We start from the raw sequence: 18,476 nt of genomic DNA, 5'->3' as shown, positions 1-18,476 counted from the left end.
CTTCTTTTTAGGCATTGCTAATATTTGGCCTTTTCCTCCCCTTCTGCGTTGCTTGGTGGTGCAGGGTGCCTTACATTTTTGGTAATCTAGTGGCTGTCTCTAATTGGATTTTTGGGGGATTTCCTCCACATTTTGACGAAAATGAGGTGAATATGCATGATGTATTGTATTATTGAGAAGAGATGCGAGGGGATCAATTTTGGTGTGAAAGAATCCCCTTTGATCGGGGTTTGCAGTTATCAGTGTGGATTTCGTTGTATCGTGTTGGCTAATCCGTTCATTGTTGAATGGAATTGTAAATTTGTAGCTGTACCTATCAACTAACTCGTCACTCTTGTTTTGGTTAATGAAGAGTCCTTTATTCAGCTGGATGTGTACTTTTACAAAGCTTTTCTCCATCACTTATTTATGTACCAGAATTGAGATTTGTCTCAGTGGGTACAAGTATATCTTTTCCAGCAACGTCCTGGAATCGAATCTACGTGGCCCTTCCTTAGGAACAGCTGACATGGACAGTCTTGTGATACAGCAGTACTTCCCCTATCCCTATGAAAAAACATTATCTGACTCGAAAATAGTGAATTTTTTTAGTTGAAATGATGCTTTCTTAGAGGATCAAAGCGGCTAATAGACTAAAGTTTTTGAGAAGATCAATACAAGAAGCCATTACAAATTAGCAGTTTCAGTGGATTTTAGGTTATCAATACTCTTTTTCAATCAGCAAACTATCGCTCTCTATTTCACACTGATGATCTCGATCATCAAAACGAGCAGTCTTAATTGTTCTTTTTACTGTATAATATTTAATTGTTCTTGTTTATTAATTTTTAATATTCATATTGTCTATGTCCCTACATTAAAAGATTATGCATGCCATTTGTGAAAGGTTAAAATTGTGGACAAAAAGAGCAAAGTCTTGGACCGTAACCTGAAAAAATTACTATTATGGATGCTCTTATCATTAGGCAAAGCTTACAATACCTCCGTCACAAGCTTCAAACCATTCAAACCTCTCAATGTCATTTAATTAGTGGAATGAGCAATCCAACTATTAGACTGCATCACCGATTCCTTCTCATTTCTAACAAGAATCCTTCTTGAACGAGAAGTCTTCCATATGTAAGATCTTTCTCCTCATTGCCTAAACCTACCTCCCCCTTGACTAACCTCTCTAGTGTCATTACTTGTTAGAGTTAAATCAAGTTTTTTCCAAGTTCTACTACTATACTATTGGGTAGTGATAGAAAAGTACTAGATTGAATCCAAGAGGACAAGTTCGCATTGCATTAGACAAGTAACATAAGGAGTTTTTGAATGGTTTTGATGGACGACAAGTTCAATAAACTAACAACTGAATTAAAGAGTAAGATTGCGCATTGGACTCAATAAAAACATTATGAGGCTTGGTGGTTTATCGAACATGCAAAAATTTTCGACTTGGCTAAGCTCAAAGTTGCAAGAGCCGGTCTAAAGGGAATACATAAGCTCACTTCCTCTTCTTTTATGCCTTTCATCCACTTTCTATGAAAATACATCAATTATGCGGTTGGTCTGATCAATTTTGAATTGAGCTGTTTTTAGTCAGATTATTTTAAGGAATCATTTTCTAAGACTTTGGACGAAAATTTGAAAAACATAAGAGAAAAAATAAAAAAATTAACAAAATAAATTAAGTTTTAAACTTATTTCAAAAGTAAGCGTGAAATTCCTAAACCTGAGGTTTGGGACTGTTCGCAGTTACTAACTGCGAACAGGTCAAAAAAGACAAAATAGCTGTTTGCACTTACTAACTGCGAACAACTATTTTGACCTGTTTTTGTGCAGCATGCTGTTCGTAGTTACTAATTGCGAACAGATCAAATAACTGTTTGCAGTTAGTAAGTGCGAACAACTATTGTCTTTTTTGACCTGTTTGCAGTTAGTATCTGCGAACAGCCCCAAACCTTAGATTTGAAAATTTCACGCTTACTTTTAAAATAAGTTTAAAACTTAATTTATTTTATTAATTTTTTTTTTATTTTTTCTCTTATGTTTTTCAAATTTTCACTTTGGACTTCAATTGATCCAATGGATCATGAGTTTTATAAAACCTTTTTCCAATCATCAATTAAAAAAGTTGGCTATTCCAACACAAATGCCTCATTTTTTTTAAACATTATTAATCAATCGTTCTTAATTTGTATTTTATTTTTACTTTAAATAAGTTAAAACATAGTCATGGGTATCATATTTGATTCAACTCAATATAAATTTATTAATACTATTTTTTTTAATTTTAGTTTATGCATAATTAACGATCCTATTAAGAATTGCATTATTGTATTAAATAGGGTGAAAAAACAAATGAAACACTAGTGCTGCAATGAAGGGAGTACCTTACAGAATTATTTTCAAAATAAAATTAATTTGGTTTAATGTACAACTTCTAAAACATCAGCAAAAAGCTAGTAACAACACAAAATTGGATCAAATTACAGTCCGCTTGACCCATTTTTTCGGTTTTATGGATGAGATCATTTTTGAGTTAAAAAACTTGATCTTAATCTGCTAATTCAATCGTGTTTGGGTCTAAAGGGGAAGACCCAAAAATGAAGCTGAAAAATCATATCAATCCAATCTGATAACTTTTTAGTTTTTGGAGTGCAAACTCCTACTGTTGCAGTGCCAATTACTGCAGTGATACCAACAGGCATCGGTTCCAGATTGCTGATAACTTTTGCCGCTTCTTCACTGTCGACAAGCAAGACAGACATTGGCTTCCCCATGTCACATAACTGCCTGGTAACGGGGAGCAACACTTGTTCACATTTTTCACTCATCCCTCAAAAATGCCATACTTTAAGGCAGCACCCAAACCTATTCTTTATCAAGAGTAAGTTTCAATTTTCCATATCTGAAGATGTGGGTCACATGTCAACCATGGTTACCGATTCACTTCAATAATCTCAGTAGACGACTTAGAACAAATGAACCAGACCCAAGGTATTATGTTGGGAAAGCAGTAATGCCGGTAAAACGCAACTGAGGACTAGAACAGTATTCTGTGGATGTATTTACACTAGGAGTTAATATGCATGTTAGCCTAGAAGCATTAGATTCCACCAATATAATATAGAGATGATACCGGATTGATGTCATGATCAAAAAAATTCAGATGACCCAACTTTGTGTTCTGCTCGATTGTCAATTGACAGGTTTAGACTCCGCATAGCAGTAACATCGGAGACAACATCCATACTTGGAGTAACAGATGAAGACAAACCATATTCACGGTCTGCTACTTCAGAAGAAGTTGGCACGTCAGCTTTTTCAGTAGCCTCGGACGAGATTGAAGAGATCTGACTAACCGGTACTTTAACAGGGGTGTTTAAGCCATTGCCTTCCCCTTTAGAATAGGGCAGGAGGCCAACATGATTTCCCCCAGTAGTAGCTGGCACCGGAACACTGCCGGTTCTAATTACTTTTGCTTTCCTGTAATGGACAGAATAACTCTGGGTTAAATTTTTCTTAAAAGGAAATGGAGGCATGGAACTACATGGAAGAAAGTCTTTCAAGATAATACCTAATCATCCTCCGCTTTTCAGAAGTTCCTTTGGGTCTTGACATTCCTTCTGAAAGGAAGACAACATACGTTAATGAAACACAACAAATGAATGTAAAAGCTAAAAAGGGAAAGGGTATGCTATTAAAGCACCTGATTTAACAGCTACAGAAGGTGAAACAGTTTTGCGACTGCCCCTTTCAGCTTTTATGGATGCAATGACAGCATCTGCGGTTGGGCCGAGACCTTTCCTTCCCACCAGCTTAATCCCAAGTTTTTCAGAGAGGTAATATAACCTCATATCATCACCACCTCTAACTTCTCTTAGCTCAAATGCTTGTTGTCTTGATAACAATGTGTGAACATGAACTTGTTGCTTCTCATTAAAATGTGACTGAAGCTGCTGGAAGAGCAATTTTTTTGAATGCAACACATCTGCTTTGGAACCCTCATGGCCTTTCTTTCGAGGTTCAGTGAATGTGACCCTGAGTATAGCACTTGATTTGGGATCAGGATTATCCTTCTCAAAGATAACAGAAAAGCTCCCAAATTCTAGATCAGGCTCCCTGAAAAGATCAGCAAGAAGTGAAGCACAAGTATGAGCATTCCTAGACGGACACAACTCAACCTTTAAATTTAATGCGCGTGAACTAGCATAATGTGCCATGTTGGCAGCTTCACGAAGCCCACTGAGAAAGGCTCCATGCATTGTTGCAGGGTATCTCCTTGTTGTTGCCTCTCCAGCAAAAAATAGTCTACCATCTCCCACACTTTCTGCTAATATATCATAGTCATCTCCAGAAGCACCCACTGCCACATTGGAGTAAGATCCTAAACAAAAGGGGTCACTGCCCCATCTTGTGCAGACTGTTTGAATAGGTTCTGGGACAGTGATTCCTTGTGGCTCATAAATTCCTACATGCAGATTTAGATTATAAGGACTTACAATTAGAGTTAAAACGCATTTCTGAATAAAACACGTTAAAATCATTCGTCAAAAAGGTGGTTAGCAAGATAACCAGCACAACACAAAATTCACTTCCAAATGAAGTTGTGACGAAATTCAAGATATTCATGCACGCCGGTAAACTATCAAACATTCAAATTCCCTATATTATTTTAATACAATTATGAGTTTGTATTTCCAGAGCTGCATTTTGAAAGAGTTAAGGCAATTTTGGCTTATTGTTACAAGTAATGTATCACTTTAGTCATGTAGGTGATTTGTGAACATTTTGTGCCAAATGCGAGTTTAAATAGTAGTTCGATAGAGTTTTCTTGTAATGGGATGAGAGATTGCTTTTGAAATGTATGTTTATTGCTCCAAGTTGAAGAAATGAAGACCCAAGACCTTAGGTAATCATTGGCCACATCTTGGAAGCATGTCGAAGTGAAGGAGCAAGCAAACAACAATTTCCACAAGTAGTGTGCCCATGCATTGAAGACTTGTTGGTCATCCACCACTCACGTGCTCACTCGACGAAGAAGAGAAAGCAACAGCAAAGAGAGAAAATCCGACGAGTCTTCCCACCAGCCCTCATGACTCGTTGGAATTTCTAGGAGCCAAAGTAAGAAAGGAACAGAGGACCGCCTAAACAGGTGTTATCTCTAAAAACGGCATGAGGTGTTATCTAAAGACTAATAGAATTGAAATTCACGAACACACCAACAATCTAATCAAGTTCTCAGACACACGTCAGATGTGGTGCTGGAGGCCAGAACCAACCTCTTGCTTCAAGACATGAGTTTTGTGGTAAATAGCTGAGAAGGAAAACATACCCCTGAGGATCTGAAGAACATGCGTCACAGCATCAGTAGGAGGCATTGACTCAAACTTGTGGGCAGCTTCTCCAGCAACTAAAGCTAATAAAAGGGGTCCACCCGCAACAGTTGCATAACTGTAGAAAAGAAAAAATTCACCCCGACGGAGGGGGTCATCAGAGAGATGACCAAATGTATCAAGATCTGTGCCCCAAAAGACATGGGGGAAGAGCATGGCAACTTTGTTCAAACACCCAAAACCCAACCTCTTTATTCCATCAAGCTTCCTCTGAGGTAGCTCAGGTACAAATTTAATGGAACCACATTTCAGAACCCCCAACGGCACGGTGCACAGAGCCATTTCACCTTCAAAAACTTGGTTCCCAGCAGTAACCTGAACTCCATCACTACCGTATCTAACCAAAGTAACTGTCTTTTCATACATGATTGGTACATTTTCTGCTAAAGCTTGCACTAACCTACCATTTCCACCAGACAAGAAACAATGATCCCCACCCATATCATACGGGTCATCTTGATCCCAAAAGGCAAGAGAAAGCTTTGACAGCAAACCAGCATTTGCATACTCCAAATTAGCAAGGTGCCAATTATACAAGTTCATCTCTTCATCAGTCACTGCATCCCCATAAACTTCACGAAAGGTCTCTAAGGCAGCCCCTAAGGAAACATCCTGCGAAACATCCCCCATCAATTGCCGCAAGCGACTAGCTTTATCTAAAAGCTTATTAAAAGAAGTTTCCACCTTAGAATCCAAGACAGGGTCAACTGTTGATCCATCAACTCTATAAAGTGGACACTTGTCCCTCACCTTGTGGAGTGGATACGACAACTGCCTTGCCAAAATCCCGAGAGGATTGCCTAATGTACCTGTTAAAACACTCCCACCTAAATCAGCAGCAGCACTCTTATTCAAACCCTCCATCTTCTTCGTATACACCCTACCTCCAGCACGCTTCCTTCCCTCCAAAACAGTCACTTTAAAACCAAACCGCAACAACTGCCTTGCAGCAGCCAATCCAGCTAACCCTGCCCCAATAATAATGATACTTCCCTTGGTGGGTTCAGCTGGAAACCTCTCCTTTATCGCTGGTGCAACCCCAAAATTAACATACCCATGAGACACCAAGAAATCATATGCAGTATCTAAAAGCCAATGACAATGTTTGGGAATAATATCAAGAAACGTCTCTTTTGCAACCCAATTGGACACATTTTCTCTCCATTTTGTTATTATATGATTCCTAATCAAAATATAATTAACCTGTTCAATCCCCCCAACAACAGGTAACACTCCTGCATCAATCTCCTCATCGGTGAGAGAATCCGCAGGAAACCCAGCCGTAAGGGCAGTCAGCGCCTCGGCAGTGGCTTCCCTATTAATCACAATAATCTCCTCTGACAAATCTGTTGAACTATACTCCATTTGCAAATTTGGTCTCGCAAATCGCGCATTAAAACTACCATTAATAGAACGATTACCACTACTACTACTACTAGCATTAATAGAATTTTCATAAATCTGAGGAATTGAAAATACCTGCTTGTAAGAAGGAATTGAGGAAGTAGTGCTTCGAGGCCTCCCACGACGTCGTTTGCGGGGGATAGTAAGAGTGAGAAGATTGCTTGCATTACTAGGCTCAGAGGAACTGACATTGAAGTCTGAAAGGGATTGTGAAACAAAATTTGAAGGGTCAATTTGATTATTAGGACTTAGGTTTGAAATTTGGTTGGAAATAGGATTAGAATTAGAGTTAGGGTTAGGGTTAGGGTTAACATAACGGTCGAATTCCAGGAGGTTATCATTGAGAGAAGAGAAGAAAGAGTAGCTGTTTTCTGACATTTTGCCTCTAAAGAACAAAAAGAAATGGAAGTTTTATGGTGATGAAGAAAGCAACAATGGCGGTAGTAAAGAATTGCAGAAGATGATTATTTGCCCGAATTTCGCGCGCCAATCTCCCTCGATTCCCTCAATTTACGGTGATTCTCCGTTAAATTTTTGCCGGTTCTTGAAGATCGTCAACCTTTCTTCATGGTGATTTTCTACGTATACTTACAATCTTAAAATAATCAATTAAAATTGGATAAAAGTATAAACCAAATTCTTTAAAAAAATTGGATTATTTTTTTAAAACTATATACATAATATTATTATTATTTATTATTATTATTATTATTATTATTATTATTATTATTCCTTGGTAAGCTTTAAAATTTAAATGTATGATACTTGTGATCTTTCTATTTGAGCTTTAAATATACAACTTTATTTCTCCAAGATATTTGATATTTAGTAACACTCTAAATATTAACTTTTAAAAACTACGCTTTACGACATTATTACTATATAAATATAAGCTTGGTTTGAAACAATTCAATTACTAACCTAAATTTTATTTTATTTATTCTGTTCAACCTTAAAAAAAAAAAAGACTGAAGCCTAAAATTATATTGAAAAAATAACACCTTTTAATAGACTGAAGCCTAAAATTATATTGAAAAAATAACACCTTTCAATAAGACTAAAAGAAAAAAAGCATTTGTCATTGGTTTTGCTACATTATATGATTATATCACATGTTTCATCACAACCATAGGAGAGTCGAGAGGAGCACTAATGGGCAATGGCCGATAGTGGTAAATGGTTGATCATTTTGTATTTGAGATAGGGGTGTGAAAATTAAGGTTCTTGGTAGGGAATCTATTTGATACACAAATCTATGAAAATTAAACACTTGAATTTAAATCGGGTATGACGATAATAATAATGACGACACCTGAATTTGAACATAATTTAATTAGACTCGAAAATAATTTAACTTCATATCAAACAATCGACATATTAGTTTTGCATCAATAAACTAAAAATATCTAATGCAATTATATTATGCCTCAAACCCAACCAAACAACTAAATATACACCTCAATACATAACAATATTTGTACGTTTTTTGTCCTACGACGTAATAAGTTTAGCACTGATCTTAAGTTTTAAACAATGCTCATCAGTAAGGGAATGAATAACTCTATTCTTCTAGAACAACGGTAAACAACGAGAAGCCACAATGAAACTAAAACAACGTTAACTTGTTGCTTATATAAACGACATAGAGGCAAAAGGTTCCATCTCCATTCGAGAACGACAATTGACTTCAAGTCTGGAACTGGGTGAAAGGAAAAATTGAAATTTGTGATCTTCAAAATGTGTCAATAACACTAGCACGGGCTTCTGCAGCTAATGTCAACATCATCACAGTTTTGCTCCAACAGTTACTTCCTATACCATTGATGAAATAGTAGTTCTCCGAAAAGTACATATTAACAAGTCTCAGTGAGCCCAAGTATCGATTATTATTCAAGTGAAACGGAAGATTACCTGCAAACGTTTTGCAGGACACTTATATTAACAGCATTGATGGTATAGGATTACGTAGACATAATGTGATGGAACCCAACAAAGATGTTTACTTGCAATATTCCATCATGTGCACTTCTTAAATATGTGATTAAGAAGTTGCAGATGATGTTTGCTACTACGAGTCAATCAAAACAACCTCTTTGTTGTCACTAACAAGGTTAAAGGTTGTGTACATCTGACCCTAAAACACCACTCTAGGTGGGAGCCACTTAATATCATCATCATCATATCCATTGTATTCCACCCAAAGAAAAATAATGAGCAGGATCTGGGGAGAGAAGGTAGGCGGCTACTCATATCCAAAAAGGAGAGCTCGGCCAAAGAGTCCCTCAACTTGAGAAGCAACGAATAGTACTGAGTGAAGCTGAAGCTAACTCCACAAGTTGCATATGATGTTAATATGTGATTTGGTAAGTTGTATATGATGTTTTACAATATGCCATCAATTATGTTAATAGGCAAATAGACCCATAGTGAGAAATAATTACCAGAGAAGTCAAGAAAGGACCATCAGAAGATGTACAATCTGTACACTATAACCTGGAATTATTGAAGATATTTACATTGTTGCTTAACCCAAGCATCATAGTCTTTTAACAATTGCTGCAACAGAATTGGAACTAATCTGTCCAAGAGTGCCTGTAAAACTCTGCATGCCAAGAAGCAGTAATAAACATCTACAATCGGATCCTAAAATCAAAACATATGTAACGATGGAATGTAAACAAAGGGAAGAACTAAGAATAAAGATCGAAACTTGCAGCGGTACTCATTCAATAAAGATTTACAATTTAGCATTAATGAAAGGCTCTTTCTGGCAATTGACAATCCCACGTTCAACATAATACGAGTAAAAAAGCTTCTTTCTCGGATTAGTTCAAACAAAAAACAAATTCACGTTTGTTAAATGTTGTAAGTTGTTAGATTGGTTATAGGCATCACAAGAAGACAGTCGGAAGCCCTCTTTTCATCTCGTGACATCATATTTCAAAATACATTTGAGGCTTGTTCTTGCTCAGCATTCCTCTAGTTATAACTGGTCAGTAAATATCCTTTTCAAGGAACAAACTCAACCCAAATCTTAAGCTGATGTTGAGGACCCATGATATGTTATATATACTAACACGCCTCCTCACACGAGAGCCCTTTGGGCTAGAAGTGTGGATGCAACACAGGTCTCCTCATACCTGGTGCAAAATACGCCGTTTGAGTTTGAGAGGTGGTTGAGATTCAAACCCGTGACCTTTTTGTCACGTTGACTTTGATACCATGTCAAGAAACCAACTCAACGAAAAGCTTAAGCTGATATTTGAAGCCTTAGAATATGTTATATATTCTAAAACTCCTAAGTGATCCTTCTTCTTTCATTATCTTCTCAATCTAAATAGTTTATCCCATGATTTTCCAAAAACAGGAATGAGGGGATCCTGAGAAAAACATGAACCCATTCCCAGGAGCCTAAAGGCATAAGAAGAAAATATATTCTTGCAAGCCCAACACAGTGAGATGGAGGATAGATATGATTTTTTGAAAACAGAAAAGCAGAATTTCTTGCATACTGAAGAAAATTGCTTCTCATCCAAGCCGCAATAATTTTTCTACCCACAAAAAATAATATTCCCTTAGTTGCAAATCAAAGGAAGGAAATACCTTTTCCTCATAAACACTTTCCTTCATCCAAATACTCTAACCGAGAATATCAATGGCATAAACTTTGCATTCAGCACATTCAGTATGCCTCCATTGAAGATGGATTTAAATATACAAGGGGAAGGTATATATCACAAAAATGAAAGTACAAAAGTGAAAAGAAAACAAGAAATTAATTAAAGATGCTTACAGATTTCCAGGGCCTTCAACAGCTGATACAGGAAGGTAAGTAAACGGTTGGGTGTATATCTGCAAGGAGGAAAATATAACTGGATCATCCTAGGCCAAAGAGTTAAAGGCAACGTAGATCAACGTCAAAAAACTTGCTCGGGTTCAAAAACAAGTTCGGTTGATAGAGAGTGGGTTGTCAGTCTGATTCATTAAATAAATATGAGCATTTGTACACTATTCCATACATAACAATCAAGAAATAACAAAATACTAAAAAGATTAAATAATCCGTTTGGGTTTCATACAAGTTGATCAACACTCGATGACGGGTCCAAAGTCGGTCACTTACTAGTTCAGTTGTTATAGTTGGATTAGTTTATCCTAATGTGAAAGATCGGATTGAATGATGGAGACAAAACTGAGAGAGATGACACATTTAGCCTCAGCATACTGAATAGGATCATACATAAAAATTATGAAAACATTTTGGTTGCACATTGTTTTATACTCTAGTTTCCTAGAGAAAATTTGATACCCTATTTTGTTTTTCACAAAGTGAAAATAATATCGTTTTCGTTGCTATTATTTTGTGATCTTTACCTAGAAAATGGTGTTAGCACATATGATCATAACATTGTGTAAAATGGAAAATTCTATGGTTACCCTCTCAAGATAGACTAAATAAACATGCTCCAATTATTTGGAAGCCTAGAATGGAAGAAGTCCTTTACCGCAAAGATCCATATAAGCCCATTCAAGAAAAAGATAAGTTAGAAGAAAGAGAATCGTAAGGGAATCTGACAGCAAATTAATCAAAGCTTCATTCAATGGTATCGAGTGAAAGCATTACCAACCTCAAGATTCATATTCAACTTCACATCAACATCCAGAAATGATTCTGAGCCAGCTTCGTTCCAAGTTATGAAATTTTTCATGGTTGCTGCAATCATTAGATAACATTAAGCGCCAAATCAATGCCATTTATGCGCCGATAGGAGAGTCATCAATCATATATACAATGAGGAATACAAAAAAAAAGAAAAACTACCGTGAATAATACAAATTTTCGTTGATTTCCCTACAATAATACAAACTTTTGATTAACCATGAATAATACTAACTTGGGGGCGTGTTTTTCTAGAATAATACCAACTTTTGTTTATAGTAGATATTTGACAAAAAACAAAGGTAAAATTAAACGTTTAATAAAAGTTTTTACTGTTCTAGGCTAACACCCCTCTAAGTTGGTATCATTCGTGGTTAATCAAAAGTTGGTATTATTGTTTGGAAATCAACAAAAGTTTGTATTGTCATGGTAATTTTTCCTAAAAAAACAGCTTCCTTCTATTATTGTCTGTGTGCAAGGCTGTATGTGATAAGTCATTAATCATCACTTACAGAAGTTCCAAAAATAATTTTTTAGTAGAAAAAAGGATGTCCTTAGTAGGCATATCAGCAATCATTCGTTAGAAACATAAACTGAAGTAACATAGATTTGGTTGTAAAGTCAACCTGAGAAATACTTGTTCTGGTTCTCCACTATGTCTGAGCCCTCAAACTGCAACGAATGAAAAAAAGATAAGCCACTTATACACAGGAGTCTCTCTCCTTTAATAAACAGCCATAAACCAAGAATCCGAACCGATTTTGCTAGCTGAACATAAAATTTGGTTATTGAACTTCAACAAAAACTAGGCCTGATCAAATTACAAAATGAGCTTAAAAAAGCAGGCCATCCGAAAAACATTATAAAGTTGGCAATAGAATTGAGTTTTTCACTAATATGTTCCTTCCACTTGGAATTTTTGTCAAGTTTTACAAAAGCTACAATTCATTTGCCCTTCCTATTTAATGAACATTAGAGTAACAAAACACAAGGATGATAATGCACCAATTGTGGACCAGTACATGAAAGGTTTATGGAGCTTGTGTGTCAAGTCGTTTCAAGTTATTGCAACTTATCTTTTTTAGCTAGTTAGTAGCTAATTAGTTGTTTGATAACCTTATTTGAAGTCAAAAAATAACCGAACATATTTCTTTTTAGTTTTTAGCTAGGATGTGGTTAGGTTATGCTTGCAAGAAGCATGAGTGGGAAGAGTAAGTATGCAGCTTCTAAGATCCTAAAGAGTGCTAGAATGTGGCGACAGAATCCAACAGAGCAGGCTACAAAAAGGCATCAACAAATTCAGCGAAAAACAAGTGCTAGATTGTTATTATATTTCTTTTTAGAGTCTAGAGTTTTAACTTTTAAGTGTTATTGTACAAGGGTTTTGGCTTTTGACCCTATAAAGCAAGATTGTACAAGGGTTTTGACCCGATATTTCCCAGGTGCTAAGGTGTAAAAAACTGAATCACAGGTCGGTTCAAGGGATATCCAATGATTTCAGTTGATATTTGGCGGTACGACAACTATATCACTCTAGTTACCCCATTTCGTTACCACAATCGTGAACGCTACTGCATTTTTGCACTATGTCACTTAGGCCAGTGCTATATTAGGTATTTAAAGGACAAAAGCAAAAGCTCACGAGAACGAAGGAATTACATTGGTAAAGTAACTAATTGAGTAGGGAAAAAAAGAATAGATGGAGAGAGTGGGATACAAACTTAGAGCAAGATCTAAACTTTGGCTTAACTACCTAGAGCATACAAGGGTGTATTTATAGGCAATGAAAAATGGGGAAGCAAATGGACAGCTCGGCAGAAACTTCACAAAATGCATCAATGCCTTCGCTCGGTGCAGATAGAAAAACCTATACAAAGAACCTTTTCACTTTCTTCAAGATATAGAGCTAGGGAGTGCAAAATAAAAATATTAGTCGAGGAAAATTCTAGATTAATCAGAAAGAAAAAAAAACCATGCAAGATTTGAATAGCAGAACTTATCAACCATTAGGAATCATGATACTTCCTCAAACCTAAACAAGATGCAGACAGATCAAGGATAGGGACCCTTCACCAATTCCCGTTCACAAACCCGATATGTTTACTGATACTCTTCATGCAATGCCTTTAACTTTTTCAATATAGGCACAAAGTCACAGACACAGAGCCGTACAATTATAGTCTACTTCATTGAGTCCAAACTTACATTATTCACATTACGACATTAGCCATCAGTTTGAATATTACAAACAATTGAGTCAATGTTCTTCCATCCTGAACCTTAAAGAAAATCAATTCAAGAAATCAACTAACCTTACAAGACAACAGCTCAACTGTGCAACATTCCGTGGCTGGATTCACTTCTAAGTCCAACACCGGGGCCACCTCAAAGTTCAGAAACTGAATCGGAGGAAGTTTGCACCTGCAGAAAACAGAAAGCACTGATCTAGATGTCATATCAACAAGAAAATGAGCATAAGAAGGTCGGATAGATAAAAAAAGAGCTTCGAACGTAAAAAGAAACTTGTCTTGACATTTGTAACTACTAAAGTTCCATTACTCTTCTAAACATATGATTGGAATGAGATTTACACTACCATGAAAGAAGCCCATCACTTTAAATTATCATAATTTATAATCGAAGGGAAGGAGGAGTGAGGCAATAAGCCTTTACCCAAATATGGCCATTTAGTTTAAAAGTGCATGCCAAAAAAGAGGGGGTAATAGATTACTTTCAAGTATTGTGTATTAGTGCAATAGAAGTGTTTATTTGTAATATTTGATGTATCGTCAATAGTGTTGAAGCTCCATGATGAACATTCTTCCTCTCTATCGTGATAGACTAAACACACAGAACTATAAAAAACTTTCATATCTTCTCCTATGGAAAAAAACTGAGCAAAGAATTATCAAACTCAAAATTGACACTAGAATAGTTATACATTTCATACCAATCTGAGAGGATCCTTTAAGGTATAAGTATCCATAAAATAAGGATTACCCCAATCCTAGATGATAAAATATCATCAAAGAATCTGAAATCTAGATGACAAACTTAGTCTTACATAAAAATCTCAACTTTAACAAATATGAGAATTCATCATCATTCGCACATATCTAATTAGCCCCTTTTTTTCAAGCTCTCTTTTGTCGATTTTTGGATGTAGCACCTCTTTTTTATGCAGAGCAGGAGGAGACTTATATCATATAGCGAGCAGCAGAACTAATGATGAAGGTGTTTTGTTCTTGATTTAGGGGAAAAAGAAAACACCGAAAAGAATCCTGGTAATTGCTTAGTTACATTCGTGCCAGTTCAAACCTTCTTGCTGAATTATATTTAAATGTAATAAATGTCAGACTAGGGAACCCTTTCTTATCTGAAGATCGACATGTTGAGTCTGGTGATTGTTCTGGTACAACTTGTTTTGATTGTGAAGTGAGTGTTTACAAACATTACAGGTTGCCCTATCCTAGAAGCTCAAACATAGCTGATGTATGTTATATATTAATGTGGAATCATTCAAGATCAAATATTGTTAGAAACCACTTATTTTCTGACCATAGTTGATTATCACACTAGGGTGGCAGGGTCAGCTGGAGCAACATGATACATGATAAAGACCAGGTAAAGAAAGTAGTCAGTGACTGCATGTGCAGGTTACTCAGTTCTGTAGAGGAAATAAGGCCATTAGATCTGATAATGGCACTGCAATAGTAAGATCTAAATTTTGATTACTATTTACTCCTTTTGTTCCTATTTGTTGTTCCCGTAAGGAATCTTCACGAGAATTAAAAAGTTAAATCTTATAGAAGGTGGAGATATTATTTTATTGAATAATAATGTTAATGGGGTATATAAAATAAAGTTAGTGGAAAAATATGAAAACCACATTAAAAAATGTTAAAATAAAGTCCGTGGGGAGACATGTGGGGATTATAAGCATTATAAAAATGTTAAAATAAAGTTATTGAATAAATATAGGGACCATAAACATTTAAAAAAGTTAAAATTAGGGTGACTAAGGCTAATTATGTCCAAAAAAATATAATATAAATTGAAAGATTCTCTAGGAGAACAACAAATGAACCTTCCTAAAAGTGAAAATGGGAACATCCAATAGGAACAGAGAGAGTAGTAATTAGAAAAGGGATAACGCACAAAAAAAGATAAAGTTGGGACCTCTCAATGGAAGGGGAGGGTAGAGAAAATACATAGCACTTGGTAGAAATTTCTAGGGCTTTGAGCTATCAGGCTGGTTATCCGAACTTTTAGGGCGAGCGGCAACATGACGAATAAGCAAGATTCCTTGTTCTGTTTTAAAATGAACATGCTTAAATTATGCATATAATATTAATAGGGATAAAAATAAAGATAGACTTGACCCAAGGGCGAACCGCTAAAAATGCAATTTGATAAGCTACTCTCAGTCTCTCACTGTCACAGGGGTTATATGCATAGTGTAAAAACAAGTTCGCATCACATCAGCCGTGTTGTAAAGATTTTCAAAATAAACGAACCAATGTTTTCCGAGTTGTAGTGGTTTAAAATACCGCATTTTGGGCCGTATCAAGGGATATATTTGACCGATAACCGCATCACTCTCAGTACCGCATCATCGTTTTGTTACCGCAATCGCGATGGTAACCGCATTTATTCACTATGATTTTTAGGCATATGATCTGAATGAAAATTGCATTTTTATGCTTAGTGATGTAGTGTTCTATGAGAAATATTTCTCTTGAAGGGAAAAGAAAAAGAGGAAGACTATGCTGAAATTTAGAGATGTAATCTTCCTATTGTAAGTCCTATCGCTTGATTAATAATAGTGAGAATGGAGATAATGTTCAAAAAACCAATGATGTGGCTAAAACTGAAGGAGAAATCCTGGATCATATACATGATGAAGATAAAGAAAGCTCAGAAAATGATAGGATTGATAAGGGACTACTATTTTGTCCATATTTATACCTCAGAAAACCATGTTGGAGATACCTAATAAAGCTATACTTAAGCAACAAACAGAACATAACACTGTCTGTGAAGAAATCAACCAGACCAGGCCACATGCCTGAAAAGTTGACATATTTTGTTCCCCCTACTACTCTACCTAGGCATAATAGACCTAATTTATCATATGCAGTGCAGCAATACATATAAGTCAATTCGTTTAGCAAGCTGCACCAGTGATCAGAAAAGAAAGAGTAGAATATAACTGCATATAGTGACGCAGATTGGATCAGTCGTGAGTTTAGTAGCAAATCCCTTACTGTGAGGCTATTCCTTAGTGATTGTTTGATATCTTGGAGAACCAAGGAACCGAAGTGTTAGCAAGTAATCCGCAAAAGCAGAATACAGAAGTATGTCTGCAACTGCCAGTAAACTAGTTTGTTTGACACTTGACAAGTTTGTTAGAAGATCTTATGTGCAACTTCCTATTCCTAATTTCTCATTGAGCTTATTGCGACAATAAAGCTGCATACCAGATTGCTCAAAACCCAGTCTTTCCATGAGCATACCAAACACCTTAATATTGGCAATTTGGCACTATATTAGAGATTTGGTGGAATCATGGCTCCTTAAACCAGTCCATGTTCCTTGTGCCCAGTAACTAGCAGACATTCTCGCAAAACCCCTTCTACTCATCACAGCTTTAATTCTGCCCTTATTTTTATTTCTAGCTTTTCCTTTCTATGTACACCGGTAATTAACCCTCTCTTTTGTGTGTTTTCAGACGTTTCACATCTGTGTAACTTACCGGTATAACATAATTTGCTAGCTAATTTGCTTTTTGAATTCGCGATTCGCTCAAAATGGCTCAAAAATAGCCCAATATGAACCACAATTTGCTTTTTTTTTTTTTGGATTCGCAATTCGCAAGGAGATTACCAAATCATGTGATAGTGAAGTGACAAAGAGCATTAGGTCTTATTTTTCTAGGTGTTTATATAAGAGTCATGTTAGATATTTCAACCCTACTTTGTGCCTCCATAAATTAACCTGAATTTTGAGCTTCTTTTATTGCATTCGTTACACAAAAAAATCATTAAAAGCTCCAATAAGATAGATGCACCATAGACACACATCAAATGAACTAAACATGATCGGAAAAGAAAAGTATTGTAAACAAATAGTACCTATACGTGTTGGTGTTGATTGATACATAATTTTCCAAAGCATTAACATTCAACATTGCTTTAATTCCATTTGGGTGCTTCAAAAACTCACTTATGTGATACATTTCACCGAAACGGCCATTCTCATAAAAAGGCAACTTCATTCTTTCCTTCTTTCTGGCAGCTAAAAGGGCCTTTTTGACATTTGACTTGTTAGAATCATCTTTAATGACTCGAATGACATCAAGCACCTTCCTGAAAAACAAGATTATGATGATAAGGATAATATGTCAGCAACAAACCAAGATAAGATCATATCATAAACGAGACTCAAAGTGTCTAAACAAGGCCGCATCGTAAAGGTTTTAAAACAAATGAATCGATATTTCTCACGTTGTAAAGGTGTAAAAAAAATGCGTTTTAGGCTGTATTAAGAGATATCTTAGAATTTGACCGATATTTAAGAGTTGAAATAACAACATTATTACTGTTATTGCATACCTGTTACGTTGCCGCGAGTGCGACCATTACCACATTTTTACACTATAGTCAAAGTAAAGGATGGAACAAAAATCATATAATTCTTCAATATTAGACAATTTATTTAATGCCACAAATACTATATGGGAGGAAAAAATGCTATTGTACTAACAACAACGCCAAACCTTAACCCAAAAGAAAGAGATCGGCAAAAATATAAATGTAATATTTATTCCATTATCCCAATGTCAATAGTGGCTCCCACCTAAGCCTGAGTTTTGATGATGGGACGAACACAAGTACACAACCTTAGTGAGTAAGGAGGAAAAGAGATAACCTATTTACAAGCCCAAGGGCTATTAAAACCAATTAGTAGTACGAGCTAATTCTCAAGTTTATAAAGTGGTATTCTCTGTTTTCTTTCTCTGATGTGAGATA

General features: G+C 35.9%; 3 protein-coding genes across 8 annotated transcripts in view; 1 reads left to right on the top strand and 2 right to left on the bottom strand.

Moving 5' to 3' along the window:
• LOC130797753 (ubiquitin carboxyl-terminal hydrolase 26) overlaps window positions 1-1,567 on the top strand; it is a 35,965-nt gene extending 34,398 nt beyond the window's left edge. For all 3 annotated transcript variants that reach the window (XM_057660492.1, XM_057660494.1, XM_057660493.1), the window contains exon 15: window positions 65-1,567. The gene's annotated coding sequence lies outside the window, so the exon portion shown is untranslated. The remainder of the gene's footprint in view (window positions 1-64) is intronic.
• Window positions 1,568-2,335: 768 nt separating this feature from the next.
• Window positions 2,336-7,353, bottom strand: LOC130797751 (protein FLOWERING LOCUS D). Of its 2 annotated transcripts, XM_057660491.1 has the most exons (5): window positions 5,321-7,353; window positions 3,695-4,456; window positions 3,563-3,611; window positions 3,125-3,471; window positions 2,336-3,041 (listed from the first exon to the last, which is right to left on the bottom strand). In XM_057660491.1, the coding sequence occupies exons 1-4, from the start codon at window positions 7,161-7,163 to the stop codon at window positions 3,141-3,143; spliced, it is 2,985 nt and encodes a 994-aa protein (XP_057516474.1). In that variant the 5' UTR covers window positions 7,164-7,353; the 3' UTR covers window positions 2,336-3,041; window positions 3,125-3,140. The 2 variants fall into 2 exon arrangements, with proteins under 2 accessions (XP_057516474.1, XP_057516473.1); XM_057660490.1 differs by having other exon boundaries at window positions 2,336-3,471.
• Window positions 7,354-8,166: 813 nt separating this feature from the next.
• LOC130797750 (uncharacterized) overlaps window positions 8,167-18,476 on the bottom strand; it is a 10,908-nt gene continuing 598 nt past the window's right edge. Inside the window, exons 2-8 of one of the 3 annotated variants that reach the window (XR_009038941.1) lie at window positions 17,580-17,813; window positions 13,758-13,866; window positions 12,072-12,117; window positions 11,414-11,499; window positions 10,579-10,637; window positions 9,227-9,387; window positions 8,167-9,108 (exon numbers count right to left, since the gene is read on the bottom strand). Coding sequence is in view for 1 of the 3 variants with exons in the window: in XM_057660489.1 (XP_057516472.1) it covers window positions 8,518-8,696; window positions 9,302-9,387; window positions 10,579-10,637; window positions 11,414-11,499; window positions 12,072-12,117; window positions 13,758-13,866; window positions 17,580-17,813 (799 nt within the window). In the remaining 2 variants the exon portion in view is untranslated. The remainder of the gene's footprint in view (window positions 9,109-9,226; window positions 9,388-10,578; window positions 10,638-11,413; window positions 11,500-12,071; window positions 12,118-13,757; window positions 13,867-17,579; window positions 17,814-18,476) is intronic. The other 2 variants (XM_057660489.1, XR_009038940.1) reach the window with 2 other exon arrangements.

The sequence above is a fragment of the Amaranthus tricolor genome, chromosome 13 (genome assembly GCF_026212465.1).
Source record: "Amaranthus tricolor cultivar Red isolate AtriRed21 chromosome 13, ASM2621246v1, whole genome shotgun sequence".
NCBI classification, from domain to species: Eukaryota; Viridiplantae; Streptophyta; class Magnoliopsida; order Caryophyllales; family Amaranthaceae; genus Amaranthus; species Amaranthus tricolor.
Note: the sequence above shows the minus strand (reverse complement) of the source record. Positions and strands in the feature narration are given on the sequence as shown.

What these genes read in the sequence shown, in the direction of transcription:
- LOC130797751 (XM_057660490.1), bottom strand. Translation starts at nt 7,163, where the DNA reads ATGTCAGAAAACAGCTACTCTTTCTTCTCTTCTCTCAATGATAACCTC. An exon ending in TGTTCTTCAGATCCTCAGGG is followed by an intron (nt 4,457 to 5,320) that starts GTATGTTTTCCT and finishes ATCTGCATGTAG; the next exon opens with GAATTTATGAGCCACAAGGA. An exon ending in GAAAAGCGGAGGATGATTAG is followed by an intron (nt 3,472 to 3,562) that starts GTATTATCTTGA and finishes TGTCCATTACAG; the next exon opens with GAAAGCAAAAGTAATTAGAA.